This window comes from Pelophylax lessonae (assembly GCF_965119305.1).
Source record: "Pelophylax lessonae genome assembly, chromosome: 4".
Classification (NCBI taxonomy): domain Eukaryota; kingdom Metazoa; phylum Chordata; class Amphibia; order Anura; family Ranidae; genus Pelophylax; species Pelophylax lessonae.
The window spans coordinates 400692933-400704460 of NC_138771.1; the positions used below are offsets into that span (position 1 = coordinate 400692933).

The window sequence follows — 11528 nt, forward strand, 5'->3', positions numbered from 1 at the left end:
CCTAGTGTCAGTGGACCACTTGACAAAGATGGCACATTTCATCGCTATCCGTAGACTACCTTCATTCAAACAAACAGCGGAACTACTGATGAAACATGTGTTCAAGTTGCATGGAATTCCAAAGACTCTTTTGTCCGACCGTGGTTCACAATTTATCTCTAAATTTTGGCAAGCACTTTGTCAAATTTTACGCATTGAGCGAAAGCTCACTTCTCCCTACCATCCTCAGACCAACGGACAGACTGAAAGAGTCAACCAGTGCATTGAGCAATATCTACGCTGCTACACATCATACCTACAGGATGATTGGGTGGATCTCCTTCCTCTAGCGGAATTTGCTTACAACAACGTAACCCACAGTACTACGAAGCAAAGTCCGTTCTACTTGAACTATGGGTTTCATGCCACTCTTCTTCCACCACGCATCCTGCCATCGAGTAACCCAGTAGCCTCGGATTACCTTACCCAAATAAAAGACTCTTTGGGTTTACTCAATACTACCATATCACACGCTCTTAGTCAACAAAAAAGGTACTACGACCTTCGTAGAAGACCTTCTCCTCAGTATGTTATTGGGGACCTCGTTTGGCTATCAACAAAAAATTTAAGATTAAAGATCCCTAGCAAAAAGCTTGGGCCTTTATTCTTGGGACCCTTCCCAATCAGGAAACTAATTGGAAAAGCTGCAGTACAGCTCACCTTACCAGCAGATCTCAAGATCCATCCCATCTTCCATGTGTCGCTATTGAAGCCACATGTTCCTAACCAAGGAATAAGGCCTACCATCCCACCTCCACCTCCTGTACAAGTTGAAGGCGGAGAAGAATTTGAGATAAAGGAGATTCTGGATTCTCGTATCCACAGAAGAAGACTCCAATATCTAGTACGATGGAAGAACTATGGGCCCCAAGACGACACCTGGCTGGATACCTCTGATATACATGCCCCTAGACTGATTCAAATTTTCACTCTAAATACCCGGAAAAACCAGTTCTAGAGGCCTTCCGGAGCCGGCCTTAAGGGGGGGGGGGTACTGTAATGTTCTGGTACCTCTGGTACCCTTATTCCACTTTCCATTCCGTGTATGCGTCCCACCATTCTCTTCTGGTAGGTGCGCATACACCTTTAAGACCGATGCTGTCATCACTGAGCGCCGCAAAGCGGCTATTTCAACCGCCGGCATTCTCACTCACATGTTCGTTCAACCTGCCTTGCATCTATGCTTACAAGAGTGTCTCGCTGTGGAACCTCGCTACAGATCCCTGTATCTCGCAACCAGGATCACTTCCTCAGACCCGAACCTCGCTACTGATCCCTGTATCTCGCTACTGGATCACTTCCTCATCACCGGACCCTTCTACTACTATACTATAGTGATAAGTACCCCGCAGGGGAAACCTCCATAACTTACACTACTACTATTGCATTAAGGACTGTTACTACCTATCCATACTATCCTATCATCTGCACTGTTACATAGATTGCTAGCTCTTGAGACTACTACCATCTATCATCTGCACTGCTGCATAGATTGCTAGCTCTTCTGTCTACTACCATCTATCATCTGCACTGCTGCATAGATTGCTAGCTCTCCTGTCTACTACTATCTATCCTTGCACTGGGTTAGTCTATCCTGTATTTGTCATCTGCTGTCCTCACCACCTGTTAGCATACTCGATACTAACCTATCTGCATTCCTAAATACCATCTTGAACTCTCCTGTACAAACCTATCAAGTGCTTACCATCCTTGTCACTGTTCACACCTGTCCCTTCAGCACATCACCTTCATACTATCATATATATCCTATCACTCCAGGAACATCTCATAGAGTTGGATCTGGTATTCAACACATCTCTACATGACTACTGAGTGGAGATTTTGCAGCTGTAAATCCAGCCTATAACAAAAACGCAGGAGCGTTACACGCGTTAAGCACGTGTTAGTTGTGCCAAAACGCTTTAAACGCCAGTATCCTTTTGTTTCAAAAGTTGGACAGTGCCACCTAAAGTGGACCATCCTGTCTCCAGATTAAACAAATCTACTCTTGTGCCTGTGGAAGATTCCCCGTTTTTTACGGATCCAGTGGACAGGCAGTTGGAATCCCTTTCCCGCCATCTTCACGTGTTGGCGGGTTCTATTTTGAAACCAGTGTTTGTGTCTATTTTAGTCTCACAGACGGTGACGGAATAGATTAGGGGTTTGAGGGAGTCTTTGGACCCCAAGACTGTTCTTCCAGAACAGCTGGAACTGTTGGACCAGGTGATCCAGGCTCTGGTGTTCTTGTGTGATGCGTCTATGGATGCAGCTCCCCTGGTGGCCAGGGTTTCGGCCGTGGACATTGCCTTGAGACACATGGTTTGTCTGAAGAGCTGGTCGGCTGACCAAGCTACTAAGAAAGCCCTAGCTGACCTCCCCTTTCTTGGAGAGTGTTTGTTTGGCGACTCATTGGATGAGTTGATCAAGGGCTTGACTGGCGGGAAGAGTACTCTTCTTCCTCAATCCTCCAAGGGTAAGACTCCCCCCGTACTTAGCGGGGTCCCTCGTTTTCTGCTCACAAGTGTTTTTTTCGTGCCTCTGGGGTGCAAGAAAAAGGTAAGCAGTTCAGAGCTTCTGGAGGGGCTAAAAAGCATTGGGGCAAGCCCAAGGCCAGTCAGTCCGGTGAGGCTGACAAGTCCTCTTCAGCATGGAGGGGCGCCCTCACCCGGCTCAGGGGTGGGGGGGCATCTGTGCTTCCTCCAGGAACCCTGGACTTCCTTCATTTAGGAAGATTGGGTTTACAAACTTATTTGTTCTGGGTACAAGGTAGCATTCTGGTCCCGGCCAGGGGACAGGTTTTTTTCAGTCAAATCTTCGCCTGTCTCCAGCGTGTTTGAAGGATCCGCGGCAGGCTGTGCAAGATCTTCTGGTACAAGGGGTGTTTGTGCCGGTTCCTCAGCAGGAACGCTCTCAAAGTTTCTATTTAAACCTGTTCACGGTGCCCAGAAAGGAGGGCAAGGTGTGTCCAATTCTGGATCTCAAAGCTCTGAACCGATTTGTGCGGGTGCAGAAGTTTCAAATGGAGTCCGTACGGTTAGTGGCGGCATCATTGAATCAGGGGGACTTTCTTGCGTCCATCGATCTCAAGGATGCGTATCTCCACGTCCCCATTTTCAAGGGACACCGGCGATTTCTCAAACTTACAGTGGCAGAGGAGAACTTTCAATTTGTGGCTTTACCCTTTGGTCTCCCCTCGGCTCCCAGAGTGTTTACCAAGGTCCTGAACCCTGTGCTGGCCTTGTTACGTCGGTGAGGTATCTCAATTGTTGGATATCTGGATGATCTCCTGTTGCGAGCAGACTCTCATTCGGATCTGTTGGGCAACATCTCTATCATGATTCAGACCCTTTAAGAATTCGTTTGGACTTTCAATTTCATAAAATCTGCTCTGACGCCATCAGTATGGGTCACTTATCTGAGGATGACTCTCGACTCTGCTCTGGCAAGGGTCTTTCTCCCCCTGGACAAAATTCAGAAGCTGCAAAAGCAGTCAGGTTGCTGATGTCGACTGATCAGTCCTCCTTGCAGGCTTGCATAAGGGCCCCGGTTGCTCAGTCTCACTCGAGACCTTTGCAAAAGGAGATTCTGGCGAAATAGAACAGAGATCCTCGGTCATTGGACCAGAAGATTCACTTGAGCCATCTAACAAAGTCAGCTCTTTCTTGGTGGCTCCGGTCACCTGCCCTGTGCCATGGCAAGTCCTTCCTGCCGGTGTTTTGGACGGTGGTCATCACGGACGCCAGCCTGTCAGGCTGGGGTGGAGTGCTGGGGAATCTCTGTGCCCAGGGGACTTGGGCGATGGAAAAGTCTTCCTTGCTGATCAATATTCTGGAGCTAAGAGTCATCAAGCTCTGGCTGCTTCACTGGAAGGGTCGGCTATGCGTCTCTCCGGTTCGGATACAGTTGGACAATGCCACGGCCGTGGCTTACATCAATCATCAAGGGGGCACCAAGAGTGTCCTGGCGGCCAACGAGGTGGCCGAGATTCTGTTTTTGGTGGAACAAAATGTCCCGGCTCTTTCCGCAGTCCACTTTCCAGGGATGGGGAACTGGCAAGCAGATTACCTCAGTCGTCAGGTGTTGGATAAAGGAGAATGGTCCCTTCATCCGGAGATGTTTCATCTCCTGTGTGCCCAGTGGGGGACTCCGGAGGTGGATCTGTTTTGCGTCTCACCTCAACAGGAAAGTTCAGCGGTTAGTAGCCGGGTCTTGGGATCCTCTGGCCAACGCCACAGACACTCTGGTGGCTCCTTGGAGCCAGTATCGGCCGATTTATGCTTTCCCTCCGCTCGTACTCCTGCCGAGGTTTCTTCGCCAGGTGTCAATGGAAGGCATTCCAGTCATTCTGGTGGCACCAGACTGGCTTCGGCGGTCTTGGTACGCAAACCTGGTAAAAATGGTCGTAGAAACTCCATGGAGACTTCCTCTGCGGGAAGATCTACTGTCTCAAGGACCGATCTTCCATCCTGCTTTACTGTCGCTGGCTTTAACGGCTTGGCTATTGAAAGCAAGGTGTTGAGGGATAGAGGTCTGTCTGACTCAGTGATTCCTGCCCTTTTGAAGGCCAGGAAGTCGACTTCCAGGAAGTTCTATCATTGAATGTGGAAATCGTACATTTCATGGTGTGAATCGCTGCAGCTGCACCCTCGCTTGTTTTCTATAGCTAGGGTTTTGGCCTTTTTAACAAAAAGGGGTTGAGCAACTCTTGGCGTTGGGTACTATCAAGGGCCAAGTGTCGGCCTTGGCTGTTTACTTCTAACATCCGTTGGCCACTAATAGCTTGATTCACACTTTCATCCAGGGGTGCATCATCTGGCTCCTCCGAGGAGATCCCCGTTATGGCCGTGGGATCTCAGTCTGGTTTTGGCTGTTCTTCAAAAGCCTCCCCTTCAGGGAGATTTATCTGCTTTCCTTGTCACAGAAGGTTGCCTTCCTAGTGGCTATTACTTCTGCTCACAGAGTCTCTGAGTTGGCGGCGCTATCCTGTCGTTCACCTTATTTGGTGGTCCACAGGGATGAAGTGGTCCTCCGGCCCAAACCGTCTTTTCTCCCTAAGGTGGTGTGGGATTTTCACCTTAATGAAGACATTGCGTTGCCTTCCTTATGCCTGAAGCCTAAGCATCCCAAGAAAATTTTCTTGCACTCTCTGGATGTGGTTCGGGCAGTAAGGGTTTATCTGATGGTTACTGAGTCCTTTAGGAAATTGGACTCTCTCTTTGTCCTTACGGACGGTACTCGCAAAGATTTGGCTGCGTCTGCTGCGACCATTTCGAGATGGATCAGGCAGACGGTTGTTCAGGCTTATTCACTCAAGGGTCAGGTTCCTCCATTCCCTGTGAAGGCTCATTCTACTAGAGCACTGAGTGCCTCTTAGGCTTTTCGCCATCAGGCCTCGGTCGTACAGGTTTGTAAGGCAGCGACTTGGTCGTCTTTGCACACATATTTACCATATTTACCAAATTTAACAAGGTGGATTTGTTGGCTTCTTCAAGTGCCTCTTTTAGCCTCAAGGTTTTGCAGGCTGCTGTTCCATAAGAGAATGTTTTTTTCTTATTCTCTTAGGGGTTTTTTTACCTGGGTGAGCTCATGTTGTTTTGGTTGAGCTTTACGTTACCCAGATGGCTAGGTTTAGCCTTTGGATATTACGTTACTTTATGGTTCCGTTTTACCCACCCCTCATGCCTATACTGCTTTGGGATGTCCCACATAGCTCATGAAGATGAAGCTGCGTCTGTCAATGGATGATAGAGAAAATACGATTTTTGTAAGATCTTACCGTAGAATCTTACCGTAAAATCTTTTTCTCTGATGTCCATTGACAGACGCAGCACCCATCCCTCTGATGGGGATGTTTTTTTTGTCTTCACTTCACAACTAAACTGATGTGCTGGGCTATGTCTGTGAGGGTTATGTCTGGAGGGACAGTCCCGTGGGCGAGTATATGTAAAAACGTTGTACTAACATACTGCCTAGACTACTCCTGCAGGTGGCAGCATAACCCACACAGCTCATGAAGATGAGGCTGCGTCTGTCAATAGACATCAGAGAAAAATGTTTTACGGTAAGATCTTACAAAAATCGTATTGTTTTATACAAGTGCTAATATGTAATGCATACTAGCACATTATGCAATTGTCTTACAGGGTTTAAAAATAATGGTTTGCTGCCAATTTAATACAAAATAAGAAATACCTAGTGCGCATACAGTATCTCACAAAAGTGAGTACACCCCTCACATTTTTGTAAATATTTTATTATATCTTTTCATGTGACAACACTGAAGAAATTACACTTTGCTACAATGTAAAGTAGTGAGTGTACAGCTTGTATAACAGTATAAATTTGCTGTCCCCTCAAAATAACTCAACACATGGCCATTAATGTCTAAACCACTGGCAACAAAAGTGAGTACACCCCTAAGTGGAAATGTCCAAAGTGGAACCGAAGTGTCAATATTTTGTGTGGCCAACATTCTTTTCCAGCACTGCCATAACCCTCTTGAGCATGGAGTTCACCAGAGCTTCACATGTTGCCACTGGAGTCCTCTTCCACTTCTCCATGACGACATCACAGAGCTGGTGGATGTTAGAGACCTTGTGCTCCTCAACCTTACGTTTGAGGTTACTCAATAGGGTTTAGGTCTGGAGACATGCTTGGCCAGTCAATCACTTTTACCCTCAGATTCTTTAGCAAGCCAGTGGTCATCTTGGAGGTGTGTTTGGGGTCCTTGTTTTGAAATACTACCCTGCGGCCCAGTCTCCGAACGGAGGGCATCATGCTCTGCTTCAGTTTGTCCCCGTACATGTTGGCATTCATGGTTTCCTCAGTGAACTGTAGCTCCCAAGTGTCGGCAGCACTCATGCAGCCCCAGACCATGACACTCCCACCACCATACTTGACTGTAGACAAGACACACTTGCCTTTGTACTCCTCACCTAGTTGCCGCCACACACGCTTGACACCATCTGAACAAAATACGTTTATCTTGGTCTCATCAGACCACAGGACATGGTTCCAGTAATCCATGTCCTTGTCTGCTTGTCTTCAGCAAACTGTGGGCTTTCTTGTGCATCATCTTTAGAAGAGGCTTCCTTCTGGGATGACAACCATGCAAACCAATTTGATACAGTGTGGGGCATATGGTCTGAGCACTGACAGGCTGACCCCCCCACCCCTTCAAACTCTGGAGCAATGCTGGCAGCACTCATACGTCTATTTCCCAAAGACAACCTCTGGATCTGATGCTGAGCATGTGCACTCATCTTCTTTGGTCGACCATGGTGAGGCCTGGTTTAAGTGGAACCTGTCCAGTTAAACCGCTGTATGGTCTTGGCCACCGTGCTGCAGCTCAGTTTCAGGGTCTTGGCAATCTTTTTATATAGTCAGGTCCATAAATATTGGGACATTGACACAATTCTAATCTTTTTGGCTCTATAAACCACCACAATGGATTTAAAATAAAACAAACAAGATGTGCTTTAACTGCAGACTTTCCGCTTTAATTTGAGGGTATTTACATCCAAATCAGGTGAAAGGTGTAGGAATTACAACAGTGTGTATATGTGCCTCCCACTTTTTAAGGGACCAAAAGTAATGGGACAATTGGCTGCTTAGCTGTTCCATGGCCGGGTGTGTATTATTGCCTTATTATCACATTTACAAGGAGCAGATAAAAGGTCCAGAGTTCATTTCAAGTGTGCTATTTGCTTTTGGAATCTGTTGCTGTCAACTCTCAATATGAGTTCCAATGAGCTGTCACTATCAGTGAAGCAAGCCATCATTAGGCTGAAAAAGACCAAAACAAACCCATCAGAGAGATCGCAAAAACATTAGGTGTGGTCAAATCAACTGTTTGGAACATCCTTAAAAAGAAAGAACGCACCGGTGAGCTCAGCAGCACCAAAAGACCTGGAAGACCATGGAAAACTGTGGTGGATGACCGAAGAATTTTTTCCCTGGTGAAGAAAACATCCTTCACAACAGTTGGCCAGATCAAGAACACTCTCCAGGAGGTAGGTGTATGTGTGTCAAAGTCAACAATCAAGAAAAAACTTCACCAGAGTGAATACAGAGGGTTCACCACAAGATGTAAACCATTGGTGAGCCTCAAAGACAGGAAGGCCAGATTAGAGTTTGCCAAACAACATCTATAAAAACCTTCACATTTTTTAGCTCGGGAAATAATTTCCAGACATTCCAGCAGCAATGGAGGGGGTGGCTAGATAAATACCCTAATTGAGCACGTTTGCTATTCACTTGCTTGTGAATTGGAATTGCTGATTGTTTATTGAATACAGGAGGTTTTGTTTGTTTGGACTGTCCAGTTGATAGTCTACTGGTTTTCAACATTTGAGTGTTATCTACTCCATTCTTGTTATGTATCCTATCACAGCAGAGTCTTCGGAGACCGGTTCTGTCCCATGCTCCAGGTTGGCTGGGAGGAAGAGATATGGGATATGGGACTAGTGTACTGGGGACCCATGCACGCTTGCTGGGGATCTGGCTGGGGGGGGGTGGGAGCCCGGGGGGCATGGGCACAGTATGCTCCCGAAGGGGTGCCGAGCTCCTTGGGTTTCCCACCTGGGCCCTTTGGGGCAACCCGGCTATGTCGCCTGGCGCGGGCTTGAGGTTCCCTAGGGAATTGGCTAGAACTCTGAGGGGCTCTGTGTAATGTATGTACAAGTTGTGATATGAGCTATATTTTCTCATGTTGTATTATCATGTTCTATGCAATGCTAACGAAATATGTTATTGTATGTTGAAAATCTTTAATAAAAACTTATTGAAAAGAAAGAAAAAAAAAACCTTCACAGTTCTGGAACAACATCCTATGGACAGATGAGACCAAGGTCAACTTGTACCAGAGTGATGGGAAGAGAAGAGTATGGAGAAGGAAAGGAACTGCACATGATCCAAAGCATACCACCTCATCAGTGAAGCATGGTGGTGGTAGTGTCATGGCGTGGGCATGTATGGCTGCCAATAGAACTGGTTCTCTTGTATTGATTGATGAAGTGACTGCTGACAAAAGCAGCAGGATGAATTCTGAAGTGTTTCGGAAAAATATTATCTGCTCATATTCGCAAATGCTTCAGAACTCATTGGACGGCGCTTCACAGTGCAGATGGACAATAACCCGAAGCATACTGCGAAAGCAACCAAAGAGTTTTTTAAGGGAAAGAAGTGGAATGTTATGCAATGGCCAAGTCAATCACCTGATCTGAATCAGATTTCACTTGCGGAAGACAAAACTGAAGGGAAAATGCCCCAAGAACAAGCAGGAACTGAGTTGCAGTAGAGGCCTGGAAGAGCATCACCAGGGATGAAACTCAGTGTCTGGTGATGTCTATGCGTTCCAGACTTCAGGCTGTAATTGACTGCAAAGGATTTGCAACCAAGTATTAAAAAGTGAAAGTTTGATTTATGATTGTTAATCTGTCCCATTACATTTGGTCCCTTAAAAAGCGGGAGGCACATACACAAACTGTTGTAATTCCTACACCGTTCACCTGATTTGGATGTAAATACCCTCAAATTAAAGCTGAAAGTCTTCAGTTAAAGCACATCTTGTTTGTTTCATTTCAAATCCATTGTGGTGTTGTAAAGAGCCAAAAAGATTAGAATTGTGTCGATGTCCCAATATTTGTGGACCTGACTCTACGTAGCCTAGGCCATCTTTATGTAGAGCAACAATTCTTTTTTTTTCAGATCCTCAGAGTTCTTTGCCATGAGGTGCCATGTTGAACTAACAGGGACCAGTATGAGAGAGTGAGAGTGAGAGCGATAACACCAAATTGAACACACCTGCTCCCTATTCATACCTATTCACACTAACAAGTCACATGACACCTGGAAGGGAAAATGCATAATTGGGCCCAATTTGGACATTTCCACTTAGGGGTGTACTCACTTTTGTTGCCAGCGGTTTAGACATTAATTGCTGTGTTGAGTTATTTTGAGGGGACAGCAAATTTACACTGTTATACAAGCTGTACTCTCACTACTTTACATCGTAGCAAAGTTTCATTTCTTCAGTGTTGTCACATGAAAAGATATAATAAAATATTTACAAAAATGTGAGGGGTGTACTCACTTTTGTGAGATTCTGTAGGTAATTCATACTGGACATGACTGTTTGAGGAACTATAGAAATGTCTTTACCAATTGTTATAAATCTGTTTTTGGCAGTAAGAAGAATCCAACAATGCTCGTTTTACTGTCTTCACTGACTCTACAGTTAACTTTAACTTAAATTCTGGAGAATAAAAATACTTCATCAAATATTTTCCCAAATTTTATGTGACCACCTGTGTATGGCTGGCATTTCACAGTCAGGCTGTTATATTTTCTATTGTAGAAGACTGTGTAACATTAATGTATACATTGATCAATCAACCATTTGTTTACATATAACGCTCTTTACTGTTCTTAGGAGGAAAAAGAAATGCATTCGGTACCTACAAGGAGAAGGACGCTGCAGCAGCCCTGTTTCTTCCGATGGAAGTGCTATAGACTCGCCTTCCTCTCCAGTGAATTTACTCCAAAGTATAGAATTTTCTGCTTGTTGTTCTTGCACGCTTACAAACCCTGATGATTCTGCGCAAAGTGAGAAAAACTTCCCTGCTCTTGCTTCTGACAAAGCCAAATTCCCCAGACCTAAAGCTTTGATCCCACTAATCCCTTTAGAAGAATCCACAGCTGTCAAGGCAACGTAGCATTGTATAACCCTCAGCGTTCATTATTGCTGCATTGGACACTTTTTTTTTTTTTTAAACCGGTTTTAAAACTGGGCAGACTTTCTACATTTTTGCCTAATACTAAGTTTAAAAAGGATCCAGGTGTTTTGAGGACATTGTCTTTTCCTTGTGCCATGCATTTTTTCTACTTTGCCAATGAACTACTGTACTTCAAAATGTAATAATTCTAGAATTGTAATTTGACAATAGAACAATCTATCAATTATTTTACTTCCAAAGTATTTGTGGCAGTGTTTACACAATTCTAGCAAAACCAGATATATTAAAGATAGGACCTATTACATGTATTTGACTTACATCTAGAGTATATTGCTCTGTTCGGTAAAGGGTATTAGCAATGTATGACTAAATCTGCCGCGTGCATTCAAACTGGCAAAACTGACATAAAGTTGTTGACTCCTGATGTTGTCTGGGTTTGTTGCAGTACTTGTTCTTATTTTTATATTTGTCAGATGTATGTGTATTCTCACTTTAAATTTAGAATTGTGAGTGTACAGAAAACCTATTTCTCACACGGTATTGTTTTAATAACATTTAGGAAAATAGGAGTTCTTAACACATAGTTTGCAGCCATAAACAATGGAATATACAGGCGCATCTGAAAATATTAAATTAACTTTTTGATGATATTCCATTTCAGTAATTCAGTTCAAAAAGCGAAACATATTTATTATTTAGATCCATTACACACAGAGTGATATATTGCAAGCATTTCTTTCTTTTAATTCCTTT

The 11528-nt window shown here is 44.8% G+C and overlaps 1 protein-coding gene across 2 annotated transcripts in view; it reads left to right on the plus strand.

The window, feature by feature from the left end:
* TCF7 (transcription factor 7) overlaps positions 1–10795 on the plus strand; it is a gene marked incomplete at its 5' end in the record, with an annotated part of 1449389 nt that extends 1438594 nt beyond the window's left edge. The window contains one exon of one of the 2 annotated variants that reach the window (XM_082255193.1): positions 10472–10795. In XM_082255193.1, coding sequence (XP_082111319.1) covers positions 10472–10754 — 283 coding nt within the window. In that variant the 3' untranslated portion in view covers positions 10755–10795. The remainder of the gene's footprint in view (positions 1–10471) is intronic. The other variant, XM_082255194.1, reaches the window with a different exon arrangement.
* Between the last annotated feature and the right edge of the window lie 733 nt (positions 10796–11528).